Source organism: Onychomys torridus, chromosome 18, assembly GCF_903995425.1.
Source record: "Onychomys torridus chromosome 18, mOncTor1.1, whole genome shotgun sequence".
Classification (NCBI taxonomy): domain Eukaryota; kingdom Metazoa; phylum Chordata; class Mammalia; order Rodentia; family Cricetidae; genus Onychomys; species Onychomys torridus.
In genome coordinates, this window is record NC_050460.1 from 8,793,489 (window position 1) to 8,806,478 (window position 12,990).

Here is a 12,990-nt window from a genome sequence, read left to right on the forward strand (position 1 = left end):
GAGTTTTTACATCTAATTGTCTTGAGGGAGGGAGCAGGGCTAACAGAGAGGTTTCTGATATCTTGCAGAAGATGGGCAGCGTCCTGAGTGGACATTTTATCCAAGGTTTAGCAGCAATGTCCACACCTACCACGTTGGAAAGCAGTGCTTCTTCAGTGGGGTCTTCCGGGGCAACAGGAGGTCTGTGGCGGAGCAGACAGTGGACAAGAGCCTTGGAAGAAAGAGATATGGTAACATGCCTCATCCCATCAAGGATGAAACAAACACACAACAAGCCCTTAGTTGTGACTCTGTGGACTCTGTTTTCTCTGGCTGGGGACAGTGCTGCAGGGTCACCATGCTGCCCACAGTGCAGACGGGAAGACAGAGAGTCCAGTTCACAGGTGACAACTTTCTATTAAGGGCTCAGAATGCATGCTGAGAGAGGGAGACTTGGGAGTGCTCAGGTCTCAAGGCTCAGTGATATATGCAGGAGAAGGGGCAGAAAAACTGTAAGAAGCAGAGGTGGTGGATGTCTCCAAAAGGCAGCATTTTCCTGACACGACAGGGCAGAAGTGTGTATGAACTTACAGAAGACTAGACAGCATGCACAGGACCCGCTCAAGCTCAAGCCAGACAAGAACCCTAGCATGGAGGTGGGCACGATTCCCACCCTCGCCAAGAAGCTGCCTGAAACCGGTAGCTGGGAGAGGGGAAATCCGTTTTCTTCAATGGAGTGACAGTGGGCAAATCAACCACACGCCAGGGCAGGCCCCACACTCAGGAGTGCTTAGGCAACACAAATTCCTCTCTCTCTCTCTCTCTCTCTCACCCACATGGTGGCTCACAGCCATCTGTAACTCTAGTCCCAGAGGATGGGACACTCTCTTATGGCCTCCAAGGGCATTGCACATACTGGCCCATGGACATACATGCAGGCAAAACTCTCATGTACACAAAATAATAAAACGTTAAAAGATCAAAATAAAAGATACATGTCTTGCATGTCCAACAAAACCAACCAACGGACCAATCAAACAAAAAAACCCACCAAGCAAGTTTGTTTTTTTTTCTAGACAGAGTTTCTCTGTGTGGCCTGGCTGTCCTAGAACTCACTCTGGAGTGCTTGGATTAAAGGCATGCACCGCCACTATCTGGCTTGTGTGTAATGTTTTATAATCTATAACGATAGACTACATTTTCTTTTCTTTTTTGGGTTTTTCAAGACAGGGTTTCTCTGTGTAGCCCTGGCCGTTCTAGAACTCACTCTGTAGGCCAGGCTGGCCTTGAACTCACAGAGATTTGCCTGCCTCTGCTTCCGAGCTGGGCTTAGAAGCAATGGCCTGACTACTTAGCATTTTTCTGGTGCTAGGAATTGAACCTTACATGCTAGCTGCATGAGCTATATTCCCAGCCCTCCATGGTTTTTTTTTTTTTTTTAAATTTTAAGTTACTATTTGAAAATTTCACACATGCAAATGGTGTGTTTTGACCATACCCTTACCTCACTCCCCACTTCCAATCCTCTTGGACCCCCTTACATTTTCTTCCCAACCTTTTTAAAAAAATTAAAAAAAAAAATTTAGCTATTTTTTAACCTTCAACTGGGGCTGCCCATATGTGTGAGGTCATCCACGGATGTGGGGAACCTGCCAGTGGCCATACTCTTAAATAAAAGTGACTCTCCCTCTCCTGCATCCATCTGCTGCCAATAGGTCCTCAGCTCCAGGGCCTCAAGCTGCCCCATTCATGGGAAATTTTAACTGGCTTGTTCTTGTGCAAATGTTGCCAGCTGCCGTGAGTGCATGTGCCACAGCCATACCACCTCCACGGAACAGTATTTCACAACCCTCCTCCTACCCTCTGGCTCTGACCTTCTTCCCACTCTCTCTTCCCCCGCCCTCCATGTTTTAAAATAGTCATATCTGATAACCCAGTGTAGTGAACTTGGCTTTCCTAAGGCGGGGTCACAGCTTCGTCTCTCAGTAAGCACGAGGATCCTTGACTTTCACTGTCTCGTTGCTGCTCACAGCGAAAGAGCATCGGCTTCTGCCTTCCATGTGATGTTTTCAAACGTTTCCCACAGATATTGATCCCAGAAATGGAATCCCAAAGCTAACACCAGGGGATAACCCGTACATGCTCCCAGAACAAAGTAAAGAGTTCTTCAAAGCAGGGGCAACTCTTCCGCCTGCCAACTTTTCACTGTGAGTGCATGCTCGTCCCAGAGGGACTTCAGGGGCTGTAAATGGATCGAGTCTCTTCTGCCTTATGTAAATTATCATTATTAATTTATATATGGATTTTGGTGTGTGTGTGTGTGTGTGTGTGTGTGTGTGTGTGTGTGTGATAAGCACCTATTTGTGCAAGCATGCACACTCATGCATGTGTGTGTGGCAGCCAGAGGACATTGAGTATTTTCCTCTGCTGTCCCCACCTTATGCTTTTAGACTGGCTCTCTCTGAACTCAAAGCTGGACATTTTGGCCAGGCCAGCTGGCCAGTGAGCTCCTGGGATCTGCCTGTCTCTGCCCCTAACGCTGAGGTCACACGCACACACAGTTGTGTCTGGCTTTTATGTGGGTTCTGAGGACTGGAAACTCAGGTCCTGTTGCTTTTGTGGCAAGTCTCATACCTACTGAACCACCTCCCTAGTCCTTGCATAGAAATTGTTTTTGAAGGGGTGGATCACATAAGATGTGATGGAGTGAAAAATTTGTGTAAAAGTTCTTATTTAGTTCATTTGTTCCTATACACACTGTGGAATTGACATGAAGGACTGGGGATATAGGCCTTCATTTCAACTCCCAATACAACAAAAAGGGCATTATACTCTAAAAAAGCTATCTATCATCTATCTATATCTATCCATATGTATATATGTATGAATGTGTAGTGCATCACTGGGTGGGGAAGGAAGAGGAACAGTGGGGAGGGGGTAAGAGGGGGATAGAGGGTTGAATATGGGCTAACTCCAATGATATGCATGTATAGAAATGTCATGAGACCCATTATACTGTACTTTTAAAAGCTGATAGAACAAGAAAGAAGTCGTTGTTTATTGGTCTGATTACTTTTTTCCTTTTTTCTTTTTTTTTAAAGATTTATTTATTTATTATGTATCCAGTGTTCTGTCTGCACATATCTTTGCAGGCCAGAAGAGGGTACCAGATCTTATTACAGATGGTTGTGAGCCACCATGTGGTTGCTGGGAATTGAACTCAGGACCTTTGGAAGAGCAAACAGTGCTCTTAACCTCTGAGCCATCTCTCCAGCCCAATTGGTCTGATTTCTATTACCACACACTTGAAGACTTCGGAGCTTTCCTACCCAGTCTGACTGTTAGTGACTAGTATACAGTTTGACGTTAAATGTGGAGGTGAACTTAGGAAAATACGATCACAGAGAAGAGTCATTCAACTAAAAGGAAAACAGGAATTATATTATATTGAAACTATCTAGAAAACCAGTCACCTGAGAGTCAACGATCTTGATGACACACACACACACACACACACACACACACACACACACACACACACACACTAAACATTATTCCGTGACCAGTTTTGAAGCCCACATGTGAGAACTGATACCAGAAGATAGGTATCATAGTTTGGGAATGATGATGTGTTGCTCTCCATGCTTAAAGTGGCCATTGCCATTTTATGGTTGTTTTTATTGTTCTCTTTTCAGGATTCCTTATGAGAAAAAGTTTGATACATTTATCCCACTGGAACCACTTCCACAGATTCCCAAGTGAGTCTTCTCACCAAGTTTCTATGATACGATCTCTGAGAAAATGACACCCTTTTCTCTCACGAAGAGCCTGCAGAACGTCAAACCATGGGGACCCTTTGTGTCCCAGCAGCAGGGTCAGTGCAGTAAATAAGGTGGACAGCTGGAGGGACATACAGAGGTCAAGTGTGGCACCTGGCAATGAGAGGGGGACAAATTCTACATAGGACACTAGCTAACTGTCAGATGCCTGAGTGTGGATGGAGCAAAAGGGCTGACAATGCCCGGTGTCAGAGTAGTATCACACCTGAGTGTTCTGGGAAAGAAAGCACATGTTTAATGATTGTAACTGGGAACTCGGTTAGAGTTTCAAAACCAAAGAGGAACCCAATAGAACACCCCTATATTTAAGGGAAGGACTACCTCTCTGTTTTTATACTAAAATTTAAAAAAAATATGTGTGCATGGAGGCACACGTGCCATGTGTGAGGGAATTGGTTCTCTCCTGCTATGTGGGTCTCGAGGACTGAACTCAGATCTTCATGCTTGGCAGCAGGAGTCATTACTAATGAGCCACCAGTGGCCCTAATTTTATGCTTATAGAATTAAATATTTTTTAAATTAAAAATTATGTGTGTGGGTGTTTGCCTGCATGTATATCTGTGTACCATGTGTGTGCCTAGTACCCAGAGATACCAGAAGAGGATTTTGAATTCCCTAGAACTGAATTTCAAGCCACTATGTGGGTGCTGGGAATCAAACCAGGGTCTTCTGCAAGAGCAGCCAGTGTTAACTACTGTGAGGCATCTCTCCACCCCTGATTTCACACTTTTGCTCTGCCCCAGTCTGAACCTCATATATTTCCTCTCCCCCCTCTCTCTTTTAGAATATAGTCTCATGTAAGTATGGTGAGGTAGGTGCATGTTCCCGAGTCTCATACGTTGAGATTCAGTGGGAGTACCCAACCTCAGAGCTCAGTGGAAATAAAAACCTTTGATTATAAACTTGGCACCTCTAGTGCCTTCATTATACTTCATTATTCCTTATAACATGTAATTAGGCTCCTCATGTCTGTACTTTCTTTTTTATAAACACTATTCTAGAATACTCAAAATACCAGCAACTGCCTAATCTTATCATTCTACCCAACTATTTTAGTTTTGTAAATATCTGAATGTATAAATCATAAAATACCAAGCAGTATGGTTTTTCTAACATATTACATTGTATTTATTTTTGGTTTTTTGAGACAGGGTTTCTCTGCATAGCCCCAGCTGTCCTGGATCTCACTCTGTAGACCAGACAGTCCTAGAAACTCATAGTGATCTGCTTCCCTTGCCTCCCAAGTGCTGGAATTGTACTTTCAAAGAACAAAGCATTGCAGACTAGGTGCTCTTTTGTACTGGGGGCAATCTACGAATCAGGAGACCTGGGCTGTCTTCATTGCACATTGACCTGGAAGTCATCTAACCAACTGACCCATCATCAGGAGACAAAAGGGCTCCCGTTTCAGGAGCTGTTGCTGGAAATACTACTTACTGTTCCTTATATTTAGTCCCCTTCTCCCTCAGGACACAAGTAGTCAAAAATCATGTTTGTCCTTCTGAGTCTGGGTTACCTCACTCAGGACGATATTTTCTAGTTCCATCCATTAGCCTGCAGATTTCATGGTGTCATTGTTTTTCTCTGCTGAGTAGTACTCCAGTGTGTGTATGTACCACATTTTCTTAATCCATTCTTCAGTTGATAGGCATCTAGGTGGTTTCTAGTTTCTGGCTATTATGAATAATGCTGCTATGAACATAGTTGAGCATGTAACTTTGTAGTATGATTGAGCATTCCTTGGGTATATGCCTAAGAGTGGTATGGCTGGGTCTTGAGAAAGATCCATTACTAATTTTCTGAGAAACTGCCATACTGATTTCCACAGTGGTTGTACAAGTTTGCATTTCCACCAACAGTGGAGGAGTGGAGCAAGGGGAACACACATCCTCTCCAACATAGACTGTCATTATTGTTTTTGATCATAGCCATTCTGACAGGTGTAAGATGGTATCTCAGAGTCGTTTTGATTTGCATTTCTCTGATGACTAAGGATGTTGAGCAATTCCTTAAATGTCTTTCAGCCATTTGAAATTCTTCTTTTGAGAATTCTCTGTTTAACTCTGTAGCCCATTTTTTAATTGGACTGTTGGGTATTTTGTTGTCTAATTTCTTGAGTTCTTTATATATTCTGGATATCAGCCCTCTGTCAGATGTGGGGTTGGTGAAGATCTTTTCCTATTCTGTAGGCTGTCTTTTTGTCTTATTGACTGTGTCTTTTGTCCTACAAAAGCTTCTTAGTTTCAAGAGGTCCCATTAATTGTCGCTCTCAGTGTTTGTGCTACTGGTGTTATATTTAGGAAGTGGTCTCCTATGCCAATGCGTTCAAAACTACTTCCTACTTTCTCTTCTATCAAGTTCAGTGTAACTGGATTTATGTTGAGGTCTTTGATCTATGGACTTGAGTTTTGTGCATGGTGACAGATATGGATCTATTTGCAATCTTCTGTATGTTACATCCAGTTATGCTAGCACCATTTGTTGAAGATACTTTCTTTTTTCCTATTGTATAGTTTTGGCTTCTTTGTAAAAAATCAGGTGTTCATATGTGTGTGGATTAATGTCAGGGTCTTCAATTTTATTCCATTGGTCTATATGTCAGCTTTTATGCTAGTACCAAGCTGTTTTTATTACTATAGCTCTATAGTAGAGCTTGAGGTCAGGGATGGTGATGCCTCCAGAGGTTGCTTTATTGTACAGGATTCTTTTAGCTATCCTGGGGTTTTTTTTTTTTTCCATATGAAGTTGAGTATTGTTCTGTCCAAGTCTGTGAAGAATTGTGTTGGGATTTTGATGGGTATTGCATGGAATCTGTAGATTGATTTTGATAAGATTGTCATTTTTACTATGTTAATCCTACCCATCCATGAACATGGGAGTTCTTTCCATTATCTGATTCCTTCTTCAATTTCTTTCTTCAGAGACTTAAAGGCATGCGCCACCACCGCCCGGCTTTTTTTTCCTTAAGATTTATTAATTATTATTATTATGTATACAGCATGTGTATGACTGCAGGCCAGAAGAGGGCACCAGATCTCATTACAGATGGTTGTGAGCCACCATGTGGTTGCTGGGAATTGAACTCAGGACCTCTGGAAGAGCAGTGAGTGCTCTTAACCCCTGAGCCATCTCTCCAGCCCCTGGCTTAATATTTTTAATTTCTAGAAGTTCTGTGTGACTTTTTACATTTATTTATTGTGTGTATGTATGTGTGGGTAAACAACTTTTGGGAGTTGGTTCTCTCATTCCATCCTGTGGGTTCTGGGGATGGAACTTGGGCAATCACATTTGTTGGCAAGTGCCCTTATCGATTGGCTCCCCATCTGATTTTTTTATATCTTTTATTGATTCACTTGTTTTCCTTAAATACTTCAGCATAGTTATCATAGTTGTGTTGGTATTTTTGTTCGATAAATGATTTCTGTCATTGCTGGGTCTGTTGTTACTGACTGATTTTTTCATCTGATTATTGATCACAGTTTCCTGATTCTTGGCAAGACTAGTGATTTTTGTTTGGATATAGAACATTGTGATTTTATGGTGTTGAGTATCTGGGTTTTGTTATCTTTTAAAGAATGTTCAGCTTCATTCTGACAATCATTTGCAATTTGGTATGATCTTTTGATATTTAGTTTTTGAAGTGGTGATGCTTTTGAGTATGTTTTGACTGTTGTTAGGACTTGTCTAAGGATAGTTTAGAGTAACTAACCATTCCCTTTGGTTCTTTTTTTTTTTTTTTTTTTAAGCTGAGAATCAAACCCCAGGACCATTGAGCTAAACCCCCAACCCACCATTCCCTTGGGAATCTCTACAAAATGCTTGGAATAATCAATGAAGAGTCTTCAATTTAGTTGGTGGGATACAGAAAGATTTTTCAGTCTTCTGTGAGAGCTGGAAAGAATTCAGCTCATATCTTAGTTAGAGGGTTTATTCAGCTTACACTTCCATATCACTGTTCATCACCAAAGGAAGTCAGGGCAAGGTCATAGAGGCAAGAGCTGATGCAGAAGCCATGGAGGGGAGATGTTTACTGGCTTGCTCAGTTTGCTTTCTTATAGAACCCAGGACCACTGGCATAGGGATGGCACCACTGAGAATGGGCTGGGGGCCCTCCCCTATCAGTCACCAATTAAGAAAATACCTACACAGGCCTGCCTACAACCAATCTTACGTAGAAATTTTCTTAATTGAGGTTCCCTGCTCTCAGATGGTGTTTGCTTGTGTCAAGTTGACATAAAACTATGCAGCACAGCTCACAATAGACTACTTTATTGTTCTATGGCATCCTGCCCTATGCATGCATGTCCTAACATGCAGCAAAGCTCTAGGGGACTGCTGCATACATTTTGGAAACTCATTTTCTGTGCAGCTCCTCCCTTCCCATGGCTTTGCCCTGCTGTTTCCATACTTCACAGCTTCTCTAATGACTTATCTCTGGCTTGTTGAGAACACTGTGCTCTGTCTGCTTGGATTGTCCATTTCCTCAATTATGAAACAAAATTTGCAGGTGGTCTTTTATTTCCCATGTCATTGGATGAATGGGTTTTATACAATTGCATTACTCTCATTATCCACATCTATAAATATTAAGATTACACCTCTCATTCTGTTTCATTTGCATTTAGCTGATATATCTTGTCATTCTTTTGCTTTAGAATTACCTTGTATTTAGGTCTGCCATATATATTATATATATATATATATGTAATATATATATAAATTACTTATTTATATATTTAAATTTACTTATTTCATCTCTCTCTCTCTCTCTCTCTCTCTCTCTCTCTCTCTCTCTGTGTGTGTGTGTGGTGTGTGTGTGTGTGTGTGTGTGCTTATGTTTGAATGTGTGCATGTGGAAATTAGAGGTCAACCTTAGGTGTCATCCTTAGATGTTAGCCATCTTTTTATTTGAGACAGGGCCTCTCTACTGCCCTGAAGTTTGCTGATTGGGCTAGGCTGGCTGGCTAGAGAGCCACTAGGATCTGCCTCTCTCTACCTCTCCAGTGCTGGGATTACAAGTAGACACCACCACATCCAGCTTTGTTATGTGCGTTCTGGGGATTCAACTCAGGTCCTTGTGGCTGCATGGCAATCACTTTACTATTGTATATCTATCCTTTAAAAGTTTGTGTCAGAAAAAAAGAACTAGAACCAATAAAGGCCCAAGTAATCCAGCTCTCAGAATGCCTCTGTTGAAGTTTCCTCAAAATTCTGCATCCAGAACAACTTCAAAGCTGCTGGCTGAGATGGTCCAACCTCACAGACTATCCAGCCATAAGTTCAGATAAGCCCTGCACTTTCCCATTACACCGAGACTGGACAAGCATTTCCCAGGACTTGACCATTATCCCAATTTTATCAGGGTCCCCTAAAGATGCTGTCACCCCCAGATAGCAGGAAGCAGTCTACACAACAAGAGGTGGAGTGGGTAATTTTTGGTCATTCACTGGATTGTGGATGTTTATCATTGTTTAGGGGAATTGGTTACCAGTTGTTGGTCATGGTCAGATAAGAAGCTGAACAAAGGAGATTAAATTCAGGGATCTCTTTCTAAATGGAAAAAGGGGGTTATAGTACAGAAATACTAGGATAAGAGGGTGGATTGTTGAGTCTGCTTTTGAACTTGTCTCAAACATTTTATATTAGTATGGGTTTTTGTATATTGATACATATTTAAGGTTATTTTTGTTTTACTGTATATATGTTTCTACTCTTGTTTAAAGTATTGTACATATGCAGCCCATTTAAATAGGTAACATAAATTTCTAGTCCTTGAAACATTATTACAAACTATTTAGGATAATCAGAGAAATATAGGTTAGTAGTTAGTCATCTAACAATCAAATTTGTGGCCATGTTAGGTATGATTTCAAAGTCAAACAGATATATTTTATATATACATATGGTCTTCAAACACTTCAGAGACCTGCAGAATGTGGCATTTAGGATGTTTTAATAATAGAAGGCTTTTCATGACAATGAGACATGTCTGCTCCTGGCAGCACCAATTTACTTAAAAAAAAAAAAAAAAGGATGATGGGCATCAAAGAACCTCCATATAGAGTTTGCATTCTTTGTGGCAAAAACTAGCCATTTGGGCAAGAAATTGCCCTTGTCTCAACTGCTGACAATATGCTGTCCAAACTGGATGAGTAGGGCACAAAAGAAGGCAACTGCTGAACTTTGCCAAGACAAGGTAGGACAGTCCTTCAAAATTCCTGCTTCATAAGGAAGTCTGCCATATATTCTAGGCCTGTAGGCCAAGGGTAGATGCCCCAATATTACAGAGGAACCTTGGGTGACTGACTAGGCATCCAGCTGTTTCTGTCATTTCTATAGGTTTGGAAATTGCTTGTTCTGTACTTCCTGTTTACTCAGGTAATATTTTATCCTTCTTGGTTCTCTGGTAGGGATTGAAGACTAGATAGTATACAGTTTTCAGTGTTACCAAATTCAGAAAAAAAAACTTACATAAGAGATATAAAGTTTATAAGGTTGAGAAACATAAAAGCTTAAGTTGTTTATCTAAGATGTTTTTAGGTTTAAAAATATATTTTTAGGATGGTAATACAAGTTACGATAGAAAATGGTTTAGGTATAAAACTTTGAACTCAATATAGGATAGATAATACAATGAGACATGGAGGGAGTTGGATATACAGAATGAAAGAAAGGTAAAAAGCCACATGGTAAAACACAGATTAATAAAAGCTGGCGAATTTAAGTTGTAAGACCTAGTGAGACAACCCTAAGCTAAGGCTGTGCTTTCATAACTAACAAGTCTCTATTTCATTATCTGTGAGCTGGTAGCCCAAAGGAAAGTCTGACTACAATTTACCCAATGATCTATCTCCCCAGCCCCCTGATGTGGAGGCTTCCTTAATTTTGTGGGCATGTAGTGCCTTATCTATTGGTGGTATTTGTAAATTTAACATGGCATACATTCAAACTCATCAGGATTGTGTTTTTCCTCCAGCTTGCCTTTTTGGGAGAAGGAGAAGGCTAACAACTTGAAGAATGAGATCAAAGAAGTCAAGGAGCTGGACAACTGGCACCCACCACCACCCTTTCTACACAGTTTTTTCTCCTCTGGTAGGTTCAAGAAATCTCAAAAAATGATAAAACCTGGAGTTCAGAAGAACAGTATTTTGGGAGGCTTCATTTGGAACTCAGAGATGGCAGAGCCTCTCTCCTGGAGTGGGTGTATCTTCTGCCTCAAGGGGTCCTTTGGGCAGAGGTCCCCACCATGCATTGAGCATTGAATATGTTGGTTTAGAGCTGTTGGGCTTGTAAGGGAACACACTCTTTAATACTGTACCTCTATCCACAGGTGCTTCCAACTTTCCAAGACATCCCTGAGCAGAAATGAGCCCCCAAGCATGCACTGACTGACCTCCAGCCAGCCTCTGCCATTGCTGGGTTTTTCTAGTCTTTGTTTTTGGCATTGTCTCTGTCCTAAACCAGTTATCTAACTCTAATGAGGGATCACTATGATTTGCCTTGTTTAACTGTCAACTGTGAAAACTTTCAAAATGTATAGAGAAGTTGCACAAACCATAAAGTAGACACCAGCATATCTTTGATCTAGATTCTACCATTGACAGCATTTATCCCTCTTACTGTTTTTTGACCCACTTGAGAGCTAGTGACACACATCATAATCCTTTACACCTTCAGACCTCATATCTCCAGCATGTGTCTCTTGAAGTGATGGGTATTTTCTACCCAGGGTATGCAAATTTCCAATGCAAGGTATTTAGCACTGACAGTAATTAATATACAGCTCACATTTGGTTTTACTCAGATACATTTGTTTTCTGAAGAATGCCCGTAGGTCAGTGGTAACAGGTAGATTCCTCAGACCGCTATGACAGAATACTAGAGACTGGGTAGTTTATAAGCAAAAGGAACTTCCTTCTCATAGTTCTAGAGGCTGGGTATTCCAAGCTCAAGCTGCTGGTGGATTTGGTATTTGGTGAGGCATTGCCTTCTTGCCACTTAAGGGAAGAAGGGTTATTTGGCTCACAGTGCCAGAGGGATCCAGTCAGCCACAGTGGAGAAGACATGGTAGCAGGCAGGGAAGGCACTGTGGTGGGAGCAGGGGCTGGCTGCTCACACTGTATCCACAGTCCAAATGTGGCAGGAAGAGGACCAGGGCATAAAGCCAGGAGGTCTGCTCCCAGTGACCCACTTTCTTCCCTGATGCTCCCCTCCTAAAGGGTCTAATCTCCTCCTTAAAGACCCCTTGAGACCAGACCAGAATTACCTTTTACATGGACAGTTCCCACTAAATTGCTTCCCTTTATACCTTACACTGTCAAAGTCCTATAAAATTTCCTTCCTTCCTCCTTCCCTTTCCCTTTCCTTTTCCTTCCTTCCATCCTTCCTTCCTTCCTTGTTTGAGACAGGGTTACTGTGTAGCCCTGGCTGTCCTGGAACTCACTCTGTAGATCAGGCTGGCCTTAAACTCAGAGATCCACCTGCCTCTGCCTCCTGAGTGCCCAGTGGTGGTGATGCAAGTCTCTAGTCAATTTTCCATGTCTTTGTGTCTGTATTAGTTTCATTTCTCATTGCTGTATCAGATGAAGCAACTTAAGGTTTATTTTGGCTTACAGGGGAAGGTACGGCAACAGTACTATAAAGCAGCTTGTCATATTGTATCTACAATTGGGAAAGCAGAGAGAGAGAGAGAGAGAGAGAGAGAGAGAGAGAGAGAGAGAGAGAGAGTGAGTTATTTTACCTATGACTCCAGCTCATGGGATGATATTGCTCACATACAGTGTGAGTTTCTCTCCTCTGTTAAATGTCCCTGAAAACATCCTCAGAAACAGTCACTCTTCTAAATCTATCACCACAATATGGCCAATCACTACAAGGACCAAGCCATATCCAAACTATAGCAATATTAAACTCCACAACTCCATAAAAGATTTATGGACATTCTATAGCATCCCACAGTACTTTCCAAGTTTTTGGTGTGAAGGATTAGTTTAGTTGGATTGTTTCCTTTGATCTTGAACATTTGGCTCCTCAAAGTTAAGTCAGTGGCACTGTTTACAGAACTTGACATGGCAAAGTATTTTAGAGTTTTGCTCCCAAGGTCATGCGGCAGCTCTTCAGAGACTCTTCTTGCTTTGTTGGACAATCCAGACAATATATCTGAACACATGAA

General features: G+C 41.6%; 1 protein-coding gene across 1 annotated transcript in view; it reads left to right on the forward strand.

The window, feature by feature from the left end:
• Spats1 (spermatogenesis associated serine rich 1) overlaps positions 1-12,990 on the forward strand; it is a 31,055-nt gene that overhangs the window by 15,492 nt on the left and 2,573 nt on the right. The window contains exons 5-8 of the mRNA XM_036168484.1: positions 69-230; positions 2,066-2,186; positions 3,675-3,737; positions 10,795-10,910. Of these exons, the coding sequence (XP_036024377.1) occupies positions 69-230; positions 2,066-2,186; positions 3,675-3,737; positions 10,795-10,910 (462 nt within the window). The remainder of the gene's footprint in view (positions 1-68; positions 231-2,065; positions 2,187-3,674; positions 3,738-10,794; positions 10,911-12,990) is intronic.